Source organism: Staurois parvus, unplaced genomic scaffold, assembly GCF_062004578.1.
Source record: "Staurois parvus isolate SC_StPar_1 unplaced genomic scaffold, SC_StPar_1.0 ptg000009l, whole genome shotgun sequence".
Lineage (NCBI taxonomy): Eukaryota > Metazoa > Chordata > Amphibia > Anura > Ranidae > Staurois > Staurois parvus.
Genome location: NW_028317805.1, coordinates 1,250,902 through 1,263,302, shown reverse-complemented (window position 1 = coordinate 1,263,302; position 12,401 = coordinate 1,250,902). Strand labels below are relative to the sequence as shown.

The window sequence follows — 12,401 nt, the reverse complement described above, 5'->3', positions numbered from 1 at the left end:
TGACCTCCGAAATGGATTAATTGGTTTTCAATGCATTCTTATTGGAAACCATGTTTCGGTTTACTAATTTTTTGCAATACGAAACGTCCCGGAGAGCGCATTAAATTTCTAAACCGAGGTACACCTGTATATGAGCACAATTCCACCAGGACTCTCATTGGGCTCTTTGCTGGTAATATCTGTCTGTACATTGGATGTATGTACTGTTATTGATCTTTTCTTGAATAAACCTTGTGTGATTTCTATACTGGTGTGCAGCTATATACTTATTGGTAATGTTATATGCTGCTTGTAGTAGTTCTTCTGCTCCCAATTCCTTAGATTACTGAATAATTTCCAAGGAAGAAAATCTCTTTGTTCACAGAGGCCCTGTCTTAGGTGGAGGCACTGCCAACTTGATTATCAATCCCGGTTCTCTTATTTACGTACAGATTTAGGGCAACATCCTATTTGGGGAGCATAATTTCTCATAACCCCCCAAAAGAGGGCTACACACTTGTTATCTTCCCACCCCTACTGTGTTTTATGGCTGCTGGATAAAGAGGGGGGCAAAGCTTTTCCACACCTGCAATGCTGAAATCTCTGTAACATTGCTTCACCTTCTATGGGGACTATTGTTATTGGGACACCAGATGTGTGATTCATTTTGTTATGAATAGGGTTGATAAACTCAGTGCCTTACCTGCATTAAATTAGCCTCAGAACCTGTGTAATTCTTACATGTTCAGTTTTAAAGGGATGAGGTGGCAACCCTAGTTACGAAGCGAAATTCGGCCTAAAATTGTATCCAAATCTCCAAATCAAAACAGTAGGAATTTCAACAAACCACAAATAAATTATAATGAAAACAACAAATTCATTCATATTCATTTGTGACTGCAGAGGGTTTTATAAGTCCAAAGTTAGGTGTCACACTCTGTATTGTTATGACTGGCCAAAGCCAAAGTCTCAAAACATCAAAGTTTTAAGCAAGTTGCATTGAAGTCGCAAGCAAGTCCCCGAAAAAACATAACGAATTAATCCAAATCTTCCGAAATAACTTGCTAAAATACGAATTGATTTGGAACAATGAATATACAAAATAAATTCCAAAAACAAATCATTCTAACATAACAAATATGATGAAACTAAATGATTGACTTAACGAATGAATCTAAAACTAAACAAATGTTTTTGTCGTGCACATCTCTACCAGTCACCATGGTTTTCCTCTCATTATCCTATGTATTTTCTCCCAGGATTGTTAAATCATCTCATTAAGGCTTAAAGTGGTATTAAAACCCAAAATAAAAACTGTTACATATTGCAATTGACCAATCCTTAGATGTAATGGCTGCATTAGTTTTATTTGATAGGCTTTTCTCCCTTTGTTTTCACCTGGTGATCCAACCAGTAACATACTTCTGTTCCTAAGCTGGGCATCACAATTCTGCTAGTTCAGCAAGAACTGGTTGAATTTCAATCTGTGTGTGGCCCTCCCAGTATGACATAAGTCAGTTAACATAATGGACAAGCTGGAAAACTTTTATCTATCAGTGGCTGCAGCCAAAGATCAGTATATGCTGACAGCAGTGGGAGTCAATGTCAGAATTCCATGTCCCGATGGGGGGGGGGGGGGGATTTCTGTATCCACCTCACTTGTGTGGATGGAGGAATCTGCTATTTTATTATTTTTTTTTCAACCCACTGAGCAAAGCAACCATCTACTCCCAGCTTCAGGGTGTCTCCACTCTGGATGAAAGTGCAAAGAAAACACCTTTAGAAAGCAGCATTGTCAGTCTGGGGAGAGGGTGATGTTAGATGAACTAGCAGATTTAGATGGACTTGACTAACAAATAAAAGCCAAACTCCAGCCAACACTTTTTAATCAGATAAAGCAACAGCTTTATTTTCCTTTTGGGATACAAGTTTTACATAAATGAACAAATGGTGGCCATTGTAAGCACCCCTGTCAGAGTTTTTAACTCTCCCCAAACTCCTAGCAAAGTAGTCTGCAATGAATACTATGTCAGCACACAGTGCTGTTCACATTATCAAAACATCAAGAGTTTGAGTCGTGTTGAGTTGCTGCTCTTCAAAAATGAAGCTTCATGCTGGAGGGCCTCCAGTTTGACTCCTCTGATGTAGAGTTTGGAAGGAGTTGAAGGAGCTTGACTCCTTTTATTAAAGTCCATGGTGATGCACCATAAACTCACTAGCATGTGTTTGCAGAGACTTCGCGATGAGTTTGCAGGGAGTCAGGCCTTGTTCATAGCAGCCAAGAAAAAAAACCTAGACACCTGGGGTGTGTTTTTAATTCTCATCAAACTCATGTCAAAAGCTTTTGGGGAGCATTTTTAACTCGCCTTTAACGCTTGTTAAATACAACGCAAATTCAACAAAAAACTTGCATTAACTCAATAGACATTTTTGTTCAGTGTATTTTGAGCAAGTTTGAACAAGGCTTAACTGCCACTTTTTTTTCTGGAAAGCAGCCATGAACATTTTCTGAAGAACTTAGTTGTGCATTTATGTAAGGAAGTGTAACTTATCAACTAGAGAACAGCTGGGGGAGTTATTTGTTTTTTTTTATCATTAAATGAGGGCCACAGAGAAGGAGTAAAAGGGGCCTCATGAGTTTGGTATGTCTGGTCGTGTCTAGCTGGACCTGCTTGACAATACTACTATCCACGGGTGGCTTAGTTGCTCCTCCATTCAAAGTGAAGACATCTTAAGACAGTAGCTGTGTTACAGGCCTGATCGCCAGGTGAAAAAAATGGAAATATTGTAATGCCTAAAAAAGAAAATGATTGCAGCCACTACACCTAAGTATTGCCAAGCTGCAATTTATTAATTTTTTGTTTGTAAAGTTAGACAGTATATGATCAAAGTTCCCCATGTGAAAGAGAGGTGATCAGAAATAAGCACACCATTGATCTGATTACAAGTTCTGCTGCCTGTTTATTACTATTCCTTCCTGATCCAACAGACATCTTAAAGCAGACCCCCCCCCTTAATAAACCTGACTACATAAATGCAATCTTTCTAGTAAAAGTAATAAAATTAGTAGTAGTACTTACTTGCCTGCTTCTTGAACTGTTTCCCCATTCTCACAGCTCTCTCACCACTGCCGGTCATAATAGAGCAATAGAAGGTACTATTTTGAATTAAGAATACATACTTTAGTAGATTTGTTTTCTTTTTTTTTTTCAAATGTGAGTTTGCTGTCATTTTAAGTTTTCTCACTGTTGTCACCATGCAGCCAATGACCAAAGGGGTCTCCTTTGACAGCTGTACTGTAGGTAAATACAATCTTTTGCATAAGCTTTAGGCATCATTGAACACCTGACATGCTTTGTCATTTTTCTCACTGAAAAGAAGGTAACATCATATAAGAAACAAATTCACACATTTCTGCAAATTGTATGGAAATGGACTTGAAAAGACAGCTCTGGCATTTGCTAAAATTGGTATGTCTTGTCTTCCACTGACTAGTAATGTCCCCTTTGGCAAGAATCACAGATTCTAAACATTTCTTGAAGTCAGCTCACCCTTTAGTTCATTCTTTAAGAATGTATTCCTATTCTTACATGACAAAGGCTTCTAGTTCAGAAAGATTCTCAGGTTGTCTTTGCATGCACTACGTGTTAGAGAAGAGGCTTCAGATTTTCAGTAGCATTCCATGTCTAGGGATGGTGAAATTTGTTCTGAAACCTTAGTCTTTTATTTTTTAAGTATTATTATTTATTTATTACAGGTACTTATACAATGCCGTCAATTTATGCAACGCTTTACATATATATTGTACATTTACATCAGTCCCTAACCCTCAAGGGGCGTACAATCTAAGGTCCCTAACTCACATTCATACATACACATACTAGGGACAATTTAGACAGGAGCCAATTCACCTACCAGCATGTCTTTGGAGAGTGTGAGGAAACCAGAGGAAACCCATGCAGGCACACGGAGAACTCCAGGCAGGTGGTGCAGTGGTTGGGATTCGAACCAACTGCCAGGTGGCAGTGCTAACCATTTAGCCACTGTGCTGCCACGGATGTTATTTTAAATTATTGACTTTATGGAACACCCAACGTCTACTATGCTTCACTTTCTTCCTTGACTATTTATCTATTTTTTGGAATGTGTAGTATTTTCATATATAAAGGCTTTATTTATTATTATCTGGCCTAAAAAAGTAAAAATATAAAAGCATTTTTTTGCCAGGAAATATGAACTATTGCATTTCAATTGCATTTTAGCCAGATTTCAAATGTTATCTTCTTATAGCTTTTTTACAAACCTCAATAGCTCAATCTAAAATCTACATACACAAGTGGAAGAAGCATGCATGTGATTTATGTCTTATTGAACAGCCCAGTCAGAAGTTTCAATCAGAAAAATTGCAGGATGACAGCCATGGTGCTAGCTTATCTGCAAGGGATCAACAGTGATTGGACAAGGACAACCTCCCCGACTGAACATATTCAGAAGTAAATTGTCAGCCAGAGTTGTCTGAGGGTGTCACAGACATGAAGTAGCCATTCAATCTTGATGTTCTTACACATCTTGTGTTCTAGACAGTTGTCACTGAACCAAGTGTTTCCACTGGACGATTTCCCATCTATTCCTGTTTTGGTGGCAATTCTAATTTTAGGATTTTCTTTCACTTTTAGTCCCAGTGAAAATGATCATTGGGATGAACAAAGAAGTAGACCCCAGCGGGGACAACTCTGAAATTGCCTTCACCTGACACCTGTCTAATGAGTTAGGTAAGCTCTATCACCAAAAAAAATAACTGGAGGTGTACCAAAACATTTGGCACACTGCAACAGAGGTAGTGGACTTTCTGTGTGATCAGGTGAATGTAAGCCCTATGAAGTGCTGAGGCACAGGGTCTAAGGAACTGCACAGTGTTCACCAGAGCACAATGCAAGAGATGACAGGTTTTGCTGTTGATGGCTCCCAGGTTGTGGCCCTCAGTTACACTTGGCTGACAAACCACAATGCCAGGGATTATGGGCTTTGCTGCTGATGGCCCCCACATTGTGGCTCTCATTTACACTTGGCTGACAAAGGACAGTTCCAGAGATTACGGGCATTGCTGCTGATGGCTCTGAAGTTGTGACTCTCAGTTACACTTGGCTGACAAAGGACAGTTCAATGGATGATGGGCTTTGCTGCTAATGGCTCTGAGGTTGTGGCTCATAGTTACACTTGGCTGACAAAGGACAATTCAAGGGATGATGGGCTTTGATGCTGATGGCTCCGAGGTTGTGGCTCTCAGTTACACTTGGCTGACAAAGCACAGTTCAAGGAATGATGGGCTTTGCTGCTGACCACTCACAGGTTGTGGCCTCAGTTACCCTTGGCTGACAAAGCACAGTTCAAGGAATGATGGGCTTTGCTGCTGACCACTCAGCAGACAGAAACTAAGAATGGTACAAAATGGCAGGCCAAGTCATGGCCACACAGGTAAAAGGTCAGGGCAGGCAGATTGCAAAGATTATCAAGAAGCAGGCAGACATTGTTAACAGAACTGGAACAGAACTCATGGATATAGGTAAAGGGAAGATATACTCAGAGAGGTCTTTGATTAGGCAACTTTCAAATGCACAAAACAGGTTTAAATAGCTTTCCCAGGCATGACCTCAGAGGAGTGATTGTCTGGCAGCACTTCTTGTTAAAAACCAACAGGGTGGGGAGATGTTTGGGGGCTGAGACTGTCTAAACACATGTATTGGAGAATACTTCAGGCACTTTTATGGGGAATTCTGAAGCAGTTACACAGATGGACAAGTATAACTGTGGCACAGGTTAGTTCTGGAGATGTAAAAATGAGACACATACTTTATATTTTATTTTTTCTATTCAGCCAATAATATATTTAGCAAATATCAACTGTGCATTCAAATTTGAGGAAATATTTCAACTTGATAACCTGCAAAGATTGTGTTGATGTCCTTCATGTAGAATATCAAAATTTAGCAAAAGAACTGGTTGAAATGGGCCTGCATGATCCTTGACAAATATGAACTCAGATCTTATTATGGAGAGATCATATGGTACCCAGTACCATATACTGTATGTGAGTGTGGATCAGTTAATGGCCAGATAGTAAATGGTGGAGACACTGACCACAGCCATAGGACCATTAGATTCTGTTACTTTTTCTAAGTATGCAAAAGCAAACATTTTAGGTCAAGAGCAAGTAGTCCAGACCATTATGTATCCATTCTCTAGTTTATTTAGTGTACTAGTTAATGGTCTTATAAGGTTATTTGGGAAGCTGTAATCATTGGCTACTTACCCACCTCCCGCCCGCTATATAGTCCAATGACAGGCGCAAGGTGGTTCTCTCATTCATATCATATGACATCCTCCCATTCCCACCGTGCATGCGCGGCTCAGGAAGCACGCAGGGCTGCGATCGGCGGTGCGCTGTGTCCCTCGGACACAGCGGATCACGATCCATGGAAAGAGCCAAAGACGTCGGCTCGGTCATGTGATCAGCTGTGTCCAATCACATGTAAACATGAAATGCCGGTTATCGGCATTTCTCTCCCCACGAGCTGTCACGCTGACAGCTCGAGAGGAGAGCCGGTAATTGGTATTCCACGGAGGGGACATGTACACTGATCATCAGAGCACTGATGATCAGTGTGCCCTGATCATCAGTGTGGCCCAAAAGTGCCACCTGTCAGTATCCATCAGTACCAGCTGTCAGTGCTGAACAGTGCCACGTGCCAGTGCCCATCAGTGCCACATCAATGCCACATATCAGTGCCTACCACTGCACATCAATGCCACATATCAGTGCCCGTCTGAGCTGCCTTTCAGTGTCACCCATCAGTGCCAGTCAGTGCCACCTATCAATGCCAATCAGTGCTGCCAATCAGTGCCATCTATCAGTGCCAGTCAGTGCCGCCTATCAGTGCCAGTCAGTGCCGCCTATCAGTGCCAGTCAGTGCAGCCTACCAGTGCCAGTCAGTGCCACCTAACAGTGCCAGTCAGTGCTGCCTATCAGTGCCAGTCAGTGCCGCCTATCAGTGCCGCCAAAATACCATCAAAATAAAGCTCTATCTATCACAAAAAAATGATAAAAATTTCATATGGGTACAGTGTTGCATGACCACGTAATTGTCATTCAAAGTGCGACAGCGCTGAGAGCTGGAAATTGGCCTGGGCAGGAAGGGGGTATAAGTGCCTTGTAGGCTAGCGGTTAAACAACTAGGAACCAGTGATATCATTGAAGCACATGGGTTGTTGTTTCAATGTTTACTGCAAACAACAATGAAGTGCAATTACCTCTAGTAACACATGGGACTATATCTTACTGCAAATTACAGCTGATGGGCTACTGAAGAGCCATTTTTGATTGAATGCTATGATATAAAATAAATATGTGTCATGGCGCATTGCTGTTTACTGTATGACACCAATATTATTTATACATGATGGGCTGCATTCTCATCAGTACTGGTTTACTTAGATCAGGGGTTTCCAAACTTTCTAAACAAAGGGCCAGTTTTCTGTTCTTCAGACTTTATGGGGGCCGGACTGTGGCCAATGGGTGTAGAAAATGTCCAGTTATCAGAGGGAGTAAACAATGCCCCATCTTTGGTATTAGGGGGAGGAATAGTGCTCCATTGTTGGTGTCAGTGGGAGGAATAGTACCCCATCTTTAGTTTCAGTAGGAGAAATACTGCCTTGTTGTTGGTGTCAGTGGGAGGAATAGTGCCCCATCATTGGTGTCAGTGGGAGGTATAGTGTCCCATCATTGGTGTCAGTGGGAGGAATAATGCCCCATCATTGGTGTCAGTGGGAGGTATAGTGCGCCATCATTGGTGTCAGTGGGAGGAATAGTGCCCCATTATTGGCGTCAGTGGGAGGAATAGTGCCCCATTGTTGGTGTCAGTGGCAGGAACTATGCCCCACTGTTATCCTGCCCCAAGGGCTGGATAAAAGCAGGCAAATGACTCCATTCACTCCCCAGGCTGCAGTTTGGAGACCACTCATCTAGCTAAATAGGCACCACTAATAATTTTTGTAGACAAGTGGCACTCACAATTTTTATACTGGGCTCTGTCAGTGCAAACGTTTCAAGGACACTAAAAGGTTTTTTTATTTAGAAAAAACAGTAGAAAGCATTTCAAATTCAATATTATAGGTCCCAAAATGAATCTGGGGTCCTACTCACAGGCTATGCAATCAATTGCTTCATAAATGAATCGTGTTTCATGAAACAATCATTGCCATTCAAAGGAATAATTAAATTAAAGAATAAATATACTTTTCTTAAAACAAAAAAAAACATTCAGAATTGTTAATAAGCAGCTGAAGTGCTGCCTAACAAAGGTAGATGTGGTCATGTTCTGTGTCAACGTAATCCTTTTTCACTATGATCTGTTCTCACATAGACCCACCGCCTCCAGTGTATGCTGCCTACTCCTTTTCCAGAGGCTAGACACCAGAATATGACTTAGTCTAGAAAGAGATATAACTTTAGGTCCATTCATTATCAAACAACACAAGATACCTATTTTGAGCAAATGGTGACTTTACTCAAACATACGATTGTCAACAGGCAACATTATCAAAGTCAAATCAAATGTTCTGAGTCAAGTAGTAGACAGTACCTGCAGAGACAGATCCACAAATTAATGGAAATGTACAAGTAGGCAGATTTGTATTATCGATCAGTGCTTCTGTGTTTCGTATACCCTGGTACATGAGTCTGGAATATTATTCTGTGGTGGACTAAAAATAGGTCAAGGATTCGAGAATGATATCGTGAAGAAAAGTTCTTTTCTTAAAGGAACACAAACTTTTCATAATAAATTAAGGCAATAAATTACAGCAACATAAAATAAGGATTATATTCCATTTAGAGTAGTTCTCATTTTTGACAGGAAAGGGACTTGTGCCTGTTTGGCAAAGAGGATTCTTGTAGTTCGTTGAGGTTATTTAATCAGAAGTGGTTGGCACCAAATGTCCTACGTAAGAGTTGACCCTACGCGCAGAGGAATTTCCAGAGCTGCGTTTCAACAGTTTGTTGAGCATGTCCCGACAGCAGGTCTTATACTGGTTCCGTAATAAACAATACACAAATGGATCCGACAAAGCTTTGCTGTAGGCCAGAAATCGACTTATGATGCCCCATTGAGGACTTATGATGGTGGAAGAGGAAATCTCGACCAACCTATAAAGGAAATAAAATACAGTTTGTTCATTATATTCTCAGAAATTTGGATATATAAGGCAACCAATATCTTCAACTAGTGGTGGCCCATCATGATATATGGACTACATTGCCATGTAATCCTGCCATTTCAGGATTACAAAACAACTTCAATGGTTATGTCACAATTATTTAGAAAACTGATGGGAAGCACATTTATATGTACTCAGGATACAATATAGCTGCTCAGTGGAGTCCATACCATCCTGTTACTTGTTTGCCTGAATTTGTAGAGTGGCTTGGGGCAATCAGTGACTATCTAGGTTAAAAATGTAGGTTCTATTACACTGATTCAATGCCAGGTCACAAAAAATTCTCAGAGGGCGCACAGGCCTAGTGCATTACCATAAAAAATGTTTAATAAAAAATAAAGTATGTGTTGTACTCACAAACGACAATATAGTCAAGGCACATCATAAAAAACAGCTGGGTCAACACCGCGCTGAGTAACAGTCCGCAATAGGGAGTATAGACATACAACATGCTGACGCGTTTTGAGGACTTGCCTCTTCCTCAGAGATTAAAATTTTTTATGGTAATGCACTAGGCCTGTACGCCCTCTGTTTGTTCTTTCCTCATTAGACAGTAGGTGCAAGTGCCTCAAACTGTAACCCCGCCACTATACAGAAAGGTGAATATATGGTTTCAGCCTAACCTCATCCTGACTACACCCCTCTGACTTGTTTCGGCCCACCCATGAGGCAAGAGGCAAGTCCTCGAAACGCGTCAGACCTCTGTTTTTTCTTTCCTCATTCAGTATATTTGGATTGCCCCGGTCCATTTGAGGGCAGCAAGGTATGCATGTTCCAGGACATTCCTTATGTGGTTGTAGCCTGCATCGAATCCATCCCCAAGCGCAGGAGCATTTGTGTTCACAAAAAATTCTCCTTCCAAGGCAGCAAATACAGCTTGCATAATCATGATGTTATACTCCTAGTAGGGTTGCACTGATACCAGTATTGGCATAGGTACCGATACTGAATACTTGTACTGATACTCGTGCAAATGCTCCCAATACCCACAACTGATACCTTTGCAATGCAATCTGAGCCCATACAAAATGGATGAGCTCAAAATGCACTGCAAAGAAGCGCATGCAATTTGAACAAGTGTGCAGTGCAATTCCTGTCCAAATCGCATGTGATTTCCCCCACCCCTCCTGTGTTATCCATCCCACGATAGAAAGACAGGGAAGAGACATGAAGTGCAGCAATGGGCAAACAAAAGTTAAAATGTTATCAAAACTCACATGTTAAAAGCGCTTAATATCATGCATGTGAAATTCAAAACTGCCCACTTGCGGTGCTCACAGGACTGGAGGAGAGGTATAGGCAGTCCGCCCCCAAGCTGACATCAATTCTGCCCTATACCCACAGGGGTCTTGGAACTTCCTTCCTCTCCTCCAGCCCTCTGAGCACTGCAAGTGGCCATTTTTGGATTTGACATACAAAATACTAAGCTCTTTTAATATTTTAATGTTTGTTTGCCCATTGCTGCACTTCATGTCGCTTCCCTGTCTTTCTATAGTGGGATCACACAGGAGCAGTGGGGGAAATTGTATGCAATTTGGACAGGAATCACAGCACATTCCTCCTCAAATTGCATGTGATTCTTTGCTGTGCGATTTGAGCCCATTCATTTTGTACAGGCTCAAATCGCACTGCAAAGATATTGGTACTTGAAAATGTGGAATAGACTCCTTCAAGAGTTGGTTCTGGCCAGCTCAGTGGATTGCTTTAAAAAAGACCTGGATTCTTTCTTAGATACACAGAATATAACCGTTTACTGCCATTTATAGACAAAGTTGATCCAGGGAATATCCGATTGCCTCTCGGAGGATCAGGAAGGATTTTTCCCTGCAGGAGCAAATTGGATCATGCTTTGCTGTTTTTTTTTGCCTTCTTCTGGATCAACTGTGGGTACAGGATTATAACTTTTTTTTTCTTTTTTTTAATGGTTGAACTGGATGGACTTTTGTCTTTTTACAGCCAGACTAACTGTGTAACTATGTAACTATATATTGCAGTAGATATGTTAGTATATATACATCAGCAAGCTGACTTGTAGGACTGTTTAATATGATACTAGTAAATAGATTATTCCTAAGTAGATATATTAGTATACTTTCTAACAATTAGAGTCCAAAGACAAGCTGGACCTTCAAATAAACAACCTACTACCTAAGTAGTTTAGTTCAAAGAAGATACATTAGTATACTTTTTTAACAATTAGAATCCAGAGACACTCTGGCATTACAAATATCATTCTAAACTTGGTGCACATCTCTACATTTATAACAATACAATATACACTTGTGAACCTTCACAATACAAAAAGACTAACAAAGCATAACTTTAGAATAAATAAGTGCAATCTGCCATATGAAAAGTGAAACCAGCCATTAAAAAAGTGAAAAAGTGCTCAGTCCAAAACATATTCTCCAAGATTCAATCAAATCTTGAAAGGTGTTGAGCAAATGTGATTCAGCCTCTTGCCAAAAATGATCAGTCTCTTATGAAAAATATTGATCTCACTTTCCAGAGATCATTACATGTTTGTATGCTTGTACTCAGCACTCATCTCACTGATAATTTCACCGCCTCCTCAGCATAATGTGACAGACACCAGAAGGAATCTTCTGCAATAAACAGATATTCCCAACAGAGAAGGAGATCAAAGGTCCGCAATGGTGTTATATCGTAAAAATTTTTTTTATGTAAAATAAGCAGGCATATAATTACAAACATAAGAAGTATAGGAGCGCATAAGAAACAGACACCAAAGCCTCGAGTATCAGCATGTATATGACATCACCGCCTAGGCCGCGCCCAACATGTTTCACCACCAATCAGCAAAGTCAGAGGAATGAAGCATGATGATAAAATGATTTTTTATGGAGTGAGTGGTATCAACTCTGCCCAGGTCAATTTTGCAAAATTTCTCGAACCCTGCTACTTTACCCATCATTGAAACACACACTAATTATTCTGTGGTTCCAAGATAAAGAACTGAGAGGACTAATTACCCTCCTTAACCACTTACCCTCCAGAGGATTTACCCCCCTTCATGACCAGGCCATTTTTTGCGTTACGGTGATGTGTTAATTTAACTGACAATTGCGTGGTCATGCCACACTGCACCCAAATGAAATGTACATCCTTTTTTTTCCCACGAACTGCGG

At 40.6% G+C, this 12,401-nt stretch overlaps 1 protein-coding gene across 2 annotated transcripts in view; it reads right to left on the bottom strand.

Annotated features, from left to right (window-relative positions):
• Window positions 1-8,079: 8,079 nt before the first annotated feature.
• Window positions 8,080-12,401, bottom strand: part of GPR26 (G protein-coupled receptor 26) — a 28,175-nt gene continuing 23,853 nt past the window's right edge. For both annotated transcript variants that reach the window (XM_089668960.1, XM_089668963.1), the window contains one exon: window positions 8,080-9,181. In XM_089668960.1, the coding sequence (XP_089525086.1) occupies window positions 8,947-9,181 (235 nt within the window). In that variant the 3' untranslated portion in view covers window positions 8,080-8,946. The remainder of the gene's footprint in view (window positions 9,182-12,401) is intronic.